This window comes from Dreissena polymorpha, chromosome 2 (assembly GCF_020536995.1).
Source record: "Dreissena polymorpha isolate Duluth1 chromosome 2, UMN_Dpol_1.0, whole genome shotgun sequence".
Classification (NCBI taxonomy): Eukaryota; Metazoa; Mollusca; class Bivalvia; order Myida; family Dreissenidae; genus Dreissena; species Dreissena polymorpha.
Genome location: NC_068356.1, coordinates 144,467,595 through 144,477,204, shown reverse-complemented (window position 1 = coordinate 144,477,204; position 9,610 = coordinate 144,467,595). Strand labels below are relative to the sequence as shown.

At 31.9% G+C, this 9,610-nt stretch overlaps 1 protein-coding gene across 1 annotated transcript; it reads left to right on the top strand.

Annotated features, from left to right (window-relative positions):
* Positions 1-3,480: 3,480 nt before the first annotated feature.
* Positions 3,481-8,762, top strand: LOC127869311 (leukocyte tyrosine kinase receptor-like). The gene is made up of 4 exons (XM_052411765.1): positions 3,481-3,578; positions 3,829-3,963; positions 4,289-4,379; positions 6,610-8,762. Exons 1-4 carry the CDS (start codon positions 3,508-3,510, stop codon positions 6,829-6,831), a joined length of 519 nt encoding a protein of 172 aa, XP_052267725.1. The 5' UTR covers positions 3,481-3,507; the 3' UTR covers positions 6,832-8,762.
* Positions 8,763-9,610: the final 848 nt, after the last annotated feature.

Below are 9,610 nucleotides of genomic sequence, written 5' to 3'. Positions count from 1 at the left end.
TTAGGAGAGTACACGTATATCAACTTTTGGAATGCTCTGTTATGTTATTTAAGACTACTTGGGCAAGGCGCCTTTGGAGAAGTGTACGAAGGGACATTGAAAAACATGTGTGCTAACGTCAGTGAATTATCAGTTGCAGTGAAAGTAAGTAACCTGTTGCCAGTGGTAAGCGCCATTATTTATATTTGATACTGTGTCATTATTGAATTCAAACATATTCATTATTATTTCGACTATTAGTATTATATCATTATGTTTATATGTGTATTCCATTTTTATGTGAAACTAAGTGTGAAATTTTGGAAATCAGATATGTTCAAAATAATAAATGCAACACTTCTTAGGTTTGCTATCTAATGCATAGAACTGTGTGTTGAAATTGTGAGGGATTTTAATTTAAACATAATACATTTGCCAGTGTGAATAGAAAAAAGAAGGATATTTTAAGTGTACTTTCAGATGAATACGGCATAGAAACAAACATTAAAAGGTGCATACAATTATACAGACATGTAAATTGTTCAGTGGGTTAAGACAAACAATGATGTATTCATTATAATACCTGATAGCAAATACATAGAGAAACAATAATACGTGCTTATAATTATGACACGAAGACTCTAAATTTTATTGTGATTAGGTGATAGTACTCTTTAAATAGCCTTTATAAAAAGTTATTAAAGCAAAACAATAACTACCACAATCACCTACTAAATTTTAGTGTTTGAGACAATTGTATTAAAAAGTTGTCATTCACGATCAAATGATTCTTAATTGTTTTATTAATGTGGTATTTTTCTCATATTATCATATTCTAACTTTATATATTTCTTGTCTCATGCTATGCTAGGAATGCATGTATTCATTTAACATGTGTTTATAAGTATAACTTAGTAAACAAAATAAAATTATTTATGGCATTATCAGACTGCGTTAAAATTTCAAAGGATTTTAATGTAATGAGAAGATTTTCCTGGTAACATTTCAGCAATAATTGCTTTAGATAGATGACAATCCTAGAATAAATGTTCGAAATGCTCATCAGGTTGTTCGCAAAACGAAGATAATGGATAAACCGTACTTTTCAAAAGACATTTTGTGCCAAGTATCCTGGGAATTATTATGTTTTGCAACCACTGAACCCTTACAGCTTTTGTTATTAAAAAGGGTTGCTCAATGATGCAATTCAATGCTTTGTTTTTTTTTTATGTGGGCGTTGAGTTTAGTAGGCCACTTTGCTTTTACTGATTTTTTATTACTTTATTTAGAATCTTGTATAGTTTATTTTGCTACAGATTATCCATTAGTATAAGCTGAAATAATGGGGACAAAAGGATTTGATAATTTGCTTGGTGGAACAAAATATACAACTTTGTTTTACAAATTTATCTATTTCTCTTATTAATACGGAAGAGGTTGAACCGTCTTATTTAAGGTATAGAAATTAACAACAACAGTATGCATTAACATTTTAATGCCCTGTACGAGGTATTATATTTTACAAGACACCAATACCTTATATATTTAATAATAAACTAATGCAGCATATATTAGCGTCAGCAAAGCATACTTTAGTTAAAAGTAGTGTCGATTTTTTTTTGGCATATGTATTATGCCTGTCATAATTTCTGCGTCGAAATGCAAAGCTCCTTGGCATTTTACTTAATTCCGTTTATTCTGAAACATGATCAGTTTGTATGAAGAACTATTTGGCATATTTTACTCATCACTATTTCATTTGTAACGATTTGCATTTAAAAACTTTAATGTTGGAAAACTCTTCAGGCAAACCTAACTTCTACTTTACCGAACGATGGGTACGGGAAAAGTGTGAATATGTAGAGACTTTTTCCAGATGTATCACAAATACAGTATTGCTATTAACAATAACAAGTTTCCAGGTATACTGACCGAGAACTATTCACATGCTGAGTACAGTACGTGTTTATGTATGGTAGCAAAATAGTTACTTACATGACTTTAGTATATAAAATACACGTGTGTTAGTAACTTAAATAAATAAATCATGCTATGTAACATATTGGTCGATATGAATCTCGTATTGCATCGTTTAAGACATGGTTAATTTTTTATTTATTTTTAACATTTAAAAGGTATTCTATATGTTTCTATTTGTTTATTTTCAAAGTAATTAAATGTATAGATCATATTTGGTAAAATATGTTTCGTTATAGACGCTGCCAGCATTGAGTACCCAACAAGCGGAAACAGATTTTATGATGGAAGCTGTGATTATAAGGTAGACCTTATGAGATTGGTAATACTTTAGCAGCATGTAGAACGATCCGCGTACACAACTTTTTACAAGTTTAAATATAGTTTTTTTCCGGGTCATCAATGTGAGCAAAAATAAAAATCGCCGTATGCTGTGTTACAATTTACGATATCAAAGCAATTTTGAATTACTAGTATATGTATAGATGTTTGAAATGCTTTGTTAACAATGCACCTTACCGTTTATATACTGGAATGTAATACAAACTAGCATTTTCTTCATTCTATTTATCGCAGCAAGTTTATGCACAAGAACGTGGTGAAGTGCCTAGGGGTTTGCTTTGAGGAACACCCAAGGTATATCATTCTAGAACTCCTAGAAGGGGGTGATCTCAAAACATTCCTTAGGGACTCTAGGCCAAAAACGGTGAGTTATTGTTACGCGTAAACAGGTTTTTGTATATAAATATTTGTTTGCGATTAAAATTTGCGACATATGATTTCATATTTATTTGAATCTTTGTTTATTTTTACCGGTAATATGTGAACAAACATTAATAGTGTAGAAGGAATAATAACCGTATGATATTTTTACTAGGATGCAAGTATATTACTATAAATGACAGTTTAACAGTATACATAAAAACGTGTTTGTGTACGTTTGCGTTACCTTAAAGATTACGTTTTTACTAAGAAATATGTGTTGTTTTTGAAAATAAAAATTGAACATTAAATTGACTTAACTTTCAGGACCAACATTACTTCCTTAGTATGAAGGAACTCGTCCATCTTTCGTTAGATGTCGCTAACGGATGTCGTCATCTAGAAGAAAAACACTTCGTACACAGGTTGGAAATCAAAACAACGCAAATTGTTGCAATTATTGTGAAAGTTATACTGCACTAAATAACAATTACAATTATATAAGAGGCATGATAGTACTAACATTGTTTGATGTCTTTTGCACAGAGATATAGCGGCAAGAAACTGCTTGTTAACAACACGTGGAGAAGGTCGTATTGCAAAAATAGCAGACTTCGGAATGTCTAGAGATATCTACAGGTATTAAGTACACAACGTATCTACTGTGATTTTTTGTACACACACAATTGCAACTGGTGAAAAACCTAGATTGCCAATATGATTGTATCTGAAATATATTAAAAACCTCGATACCTTGATATTCTGAGTAGAGAAACCTAACTGCAAGTGTATTACCATTTTGTCGTTTGCTGTTGAAGTGCCGACTACTATCGAAAAAGTGGAAAGACAATGCTTCCGATAAAATGGATGCCTCCCGAGGCGTTTCTGGATGGCGTTTTCACCACAAAAACGGATGTTTGGTAAGGTGTTTTAAGAATGATAAGAGCTACAATACAAGATTACGCCTTCTTGCTATTTTCATCAAATAATGTTTTAATATCACGGAAGTAAATCTTTTCAATTAAACTGTACCTCATACATAAATGCTTTCAACAACATTGTATTATAATAGTATTTCTGGATGTGAATGTTTTTATTTCGTATTGGCTTTTAATGAGCCATCATACACTAATTGAGTCTACTCAGGCACCGTTATACTTTTGTTTCAAGGTCATTCGGTGTTTTGCTGTGGGAGATGTTTACGTTGGGATACATGCCATATCCTGGGCAGACGAACAGTGATGTCATGCAATTTGTGTCGTCTGGTGGCCGCCTGGATCCGCCAGAGAAATGCCCAGCTCGACTGTTAGTATTTGGCCTAAATATAGATTAAGATACTATTTATAAACATATTTAGATCAAACTCGTATTAACAAAACAATTACCTATTAATGTAGAATATGTCGAAAAAATTACTAAGATTTAAAAACGAATAATATAGTGTAGCTGATTCGTTTGCAATTTATAAAAAAAACTATCGTAAGCATATTCTTATATGATTTTTTTTACGTTATTTCAAAGCATATTTGTTATTTTTCGCTAGCAATCACGTGCAATTGCTTTAAGTGGTAATGTTATGATATCTTAAGTCCATGCCTTTCTCTCTGTATTTATTGTTAACAATTTTCAGAAACAAGATCATGATTCTCTGTTGGAACTCTATAGCCGATATTCGACCGACGTTTTCAGAAATAATTGAGCTTTTGGATATGTGCCTTCAGGTAATTCTTTATAGTTATAAAACGAGATGTCTAAAACTACAATGGCCTATAACAAAAAAAAAACGTTTGAAGTTAAAATTGATTGTTTGTGTTACTTAATGATCAAACAATAAAACGTAACGATGATAATAAACGACACAAACATATTTTGGTCACCCGATTCTTTTCTATCTATTAAGAACACACATCAGGAAACTAAACATTCTCGGACATCATCGCGATCTAATATAGTTTTTATTAGTTTATGTCATAAAAAATATAATATAGTATACGTTCCATGAATAAACGCCCAACCATGAGATGCAGAGCGATAATCTTGTAAATAGTTTTTCTGATGACATATTTGAAAATGAAAAGGAATTTTGTTGATATTCATTTCATATTAATTAAAAATTTTAGTTTGAGTTTTCTGATAGAGTGCAAAAAACATGCAGTAGCAGACTAACAGCATTATTATTTATTGGAAAATATCAACTTCGTACATAACGTTTCGTTTGTTTCGGTATAATAATGACGGATATTGTCTAAGGATGGTTCTTGCAACACTTTATAATAAACGATAAACTAAAAGGCTACGCTCAATAACACTTAACTAAAACGGGACGTTTACTTGTGTTAAAGAAGCTGCAATTTATTCATACAATGAACGTGTTATAATAAATGTAAGTTTTAAAAAATGCGTAGTGTTCGTCATTTTACAAATGAAAACACTCGTAAACCTCCCCATACACTGAAATCATTGATTTCGACACAACAGCATACTGACATAAAGGCTCGTGAAAAAAGTCAGTATATTTATGTTTGTTTAAAATAGATTTAAATAGCCATATATAGTATATAGTCGCTTTGGTAACTTAATTATGCCCTCGGATCGAAAGATCGGAGGTATATTGTTTTTGGCCTGTCTGTCATTGTATGTGTCTGTGTGTGTCCCAAAACTTCAACCAAAACTTTAACCTTCTTCATAACTTTTGCAATATTGAACATAGCGACTTGATATTTGGCATGCATGTGTATCTAATAGAGCTGCACAGTTTTGAGTGGTGAAAGGTCAAGTTCATCCTTCAAAGTCAAAGGTAAAAAAAATATTCAAAGCGGCGCATTAGGACGCATTGTGTTTCTGACAAACACATCTCTTGTTGTTTTTTTTATGTTTTTCATCAAAATATGTGTATAACATAATTAATAGTTATAAGTCTGTTTTTCGTGATTTGTACTTAAACAATATTTTGCATACAATTTCCAAACATTTAAAATTTAACATTTCAGTTTGTCAGCTGCTCAAATGAATCTTTGTGACGGCAAAATTTAACGATTGAAGTATTGTATCAGCATAAGTCAGAACGTAATTTGTATTCGCTAAAACAACATTATTTATGTAAGCCCCATACCCTGTACTGACTGACAGTCGGACCCTAATTCATCTTTGTTGAATGTGTCCTTATTTTTGTATGTTAATGTAAATTTTTACATACTTTTGTTTATATTGTTTGTGTTATTATCAACTAATTATAAGTTTTAATTACAAGTTGAATGCTAATAGATGCCGATTAATCTGTCTTCAGTGTTTAATATGCTATACAAACAATAACTTATTACACCATGGACGCTTTTTCATTTGTTTTTCTAAGATTGAAACAATTGTCAAAAGCTTTTTCTTTTACGCGAAAACAGGCCTTCCTAGTCTCAACGATTATGTCGTATTGATAAAAGATCATGATACGCGTATTTATGACCTTTAGTCTGCCAGAACCATCATATTTATTTAAAATAAAAAGCATTATCGCGATATTTCTTTATTTTATGTCTCGCTAGTCGATCAATATGAATGTATACGTTTCGTTTGTTGCGATTCATCTTGGGCTCAAAAAGAAGTGTGCGTATCTAAATAAGCACGACCATTGTTTCGTTTAATGAAAAGTTCATGTTGAAATAAGGTGTAAATATAAATGACATGTTATTTACTATACCTGGGTTATACATATAAGTCAACACAATATAGCTGAAACATGGAATATGGGACAAACCAAAAGACATACGTTACTGCATGTTACATACATGATTTAGCTTTCAAATAAATCTGTATTGTGAAAAAAACTTAAATACGCACTCAAACCATTGTTGCTACTGGTGTAATAAGTGTGTTTAAGATTTATAAGCACACAAATCATTATAGCATTGTTAATTCATCTAAAAGTGTTTCTCATTACCAGCATTTTATTGTTTTAAGGATGACGAGGTGCTGAACGCTCCCGTGGGACTCTGTCACTTTGCAATGGCGGAAAGTTTCAAGGACGCTTCAACGTTGGCCAAGTCATCATCATACGACGCAGACAATCAAGAGATCGATAATACGCTTCATTCCCCGTCCCCGTCATCCGCAGCCGAGTTCAGGCCTCATTTCGAGTCACAAAGTCGAGAACCGTTGTTAATGGCTTCTCCAGACCAGTAGGGTGTCCGTAACAGTATTCATACACAAAATTGGAACTTGATTTGTGAGTACTGATGTTCACATAATACGGTATTGAGATATTCACTGACAATTCGTGATATCCAGTGTAAGCAGTATTAATGCTGGTGATTTGGATTCTTAATCTACATGAAAATACAATGGTGCGAATGAGCTTAAGGTAGTGCACCTCTAATGGGCACATATCCAAATATAATCTAATTAATTATTTTCTTAATCAGCATCATTTCACTGAACTACATGCAAATTTGTAAGTAGGCTTTCCATGCTTTTTAAAAAAATATACCGATTTTTTCAAAACCACCCCCACGCTCGGCTTTTGTCCAATTTATTTTCACCCCTGGGGTATATAAAAGTTCCATAATTCATTCAAATTTCCAAATATGGGCATGCAGTTGGTGTGTACAGATGCTGTAAAGGTGTTTAAAGTTTAAACAAGATGAAATAAGTATTCTTTTACAGACATTTATTTTTTACAATTTTTTATCTATGGAAGAGCACCATGAAATGTAAGTGATTTCAGCCAAGTAAAAATTGGGTCGGTTAAAAACAAAGTGTCATAAAATTCAAAATAGTATCATTTAAGTCATATTTTAAACTTAGTTTTTACAGAAACACTATATACAGCAAAAATACCAAGAACTAGACAGATTTACCGTTTACTTTTTGAAATAAAAATAAAAATGCAACATGCATGGTTCGTATTTTCAACAGTAAATCACCCAATTTCGCCATAACGTTGTTTTAATTTTAATAATTGAAAAATGTGCATAAAAATTGCAACATATTTAACAATAAATATAGCTTATATGCCATATTAAATCAAATTACGTTAGAAAATAAATAAAACGCGTCGCAAAAAAGTATACGTCGTCGGCAGGATTCGAACCTGCGCGGGAATATCCCAAAAGATTTCTAGTCTATCGCCTTAACCACTAGGCTACGGCACCTAATAGTAGGCTCTTCAACCTTCGAAGAAATCGCGGGAAATCATTAGAGGTGCACTACCTTAATTGACTCATTGACTACACTGTGATTTAAAAAAACAACAGTTTTGCTTGTAAACGCAATTTATCTTTATCATTCCGTAACTGTAACGTTATCATGCAGAAATACGAAACGGATCGCACATTTGCAATTTTTTTTAATGTGACCTAATAAATATAAACACACTCATGTCTTGCAAGATGTGCCACACATTTAGAGTAAAGGTTTTAGCTATATCAGCACCTTCGCATGACATGCTCTAGAAAACAGCCTTGGACGTTAGGAGAACCACCACTATTTGGAAGCAACTGGAGTAAATATGAGACAGCGTAAGATAGGTTGAGAAAACAATTAAGTTTATATGAGTATTCACTGATTGCAATTAAATTATGAAAGAATCACTTTAAGTATTGTGCATGGTATGCTGAGACGATTTGCAAAGTGCTGATCAGTGCTCTTTCAAGCGCTTTGCCATGTTTATATTTAAATTGCATATATTTGTCAGCAGTGTTTATAGAAAAGGACAAACGCGTTTAAAGCTTCAAATATATTGTGTGCAATGTGGGTCATAACCACGAATTAATTTCTTCAAGACGAAGTATTGTTGTTGCTTTTGTCAAACGAATTTGCTCAACATGCGTGTGCCATACACGATAGGGGTGTGTTACTTGTTTAACATTCCTATTGTTTGATATCATAAAGCATGACATGTGTTTTATATTATTTTTTTCAAGAATATATTTCTTTTTCGTTGATTAATACGCATCATTGGTGATAATAGATACAATACTTGTATTATTTGTTAGCATAAATTAATACAAATGGCTGCCACATTGCACGTGACAATGTTACGTTAACATAGTAATGTATATACTATTTAATCTACACAAGTTATTGTCTCTTGTCTCTCTATCATGCTCAGTATTCTTTTACTCCCAATATTATCCATTAGTAGTATTATTCAGTGTGCTATTTTTGCTGTATTTTAACATTTGTCAGTTTGAATATTCTTAAAGGAAAGTTGAGGTGTTTGTTGAATTGATCATAATAAAATTGCTTGTGTTTACAGTGTTATCTTTTCACCCCATTAGTTTCAAAATACATACAACTTAAATTGATGACATTTAAGGCTAATAGTGTGAACTTTAAGACAAACGAACATCATATTATGCTTTTTGTTTAAACGCGAACGAATTCGGTAGTTTATTTATCGACTATACGGGCGGTTATATAATTTGTTATGTAAATAACAAACGTAATACTTTAAAAAATGCAACGGAAACAGGCACGTTCAATTAGAATTCTGTAAATTATTTATTTGATTTTGTAAATTTTGTATTTTCGCGAACGCGTTTTTGCAATTAGCTTTGTGAATAAGTGGATGCTATTAATTAAATGAGGGCTAGAAATCCTGAGTTAAAAATTGAAAATGCCGCGTTTCGTCTTACATCCATATCGCTTGCTATAGAGCTTCGATAATTGAACAGACGATGTCCATAAACGCAAACAATAAACCAAATTGCTTATTCAGTACTTCTACAATATTTGTGCAATCGTAATAAGGTTTATGCTACATGATTTAACTATTGGTTCTTAAAAAAAGAGTGGTCAATATAATGAAGTACTATAGATATATGTCCGAACATATAATATAGTACAACTGTATTTTTTGCAGTAAATGTAAACACTTGTGTCTTAACAACAACATTTTAAATAGTCATTTTCATAACAATTTACTTATTTATATTTACATTTTGTGTGCGTCTATTGCGCT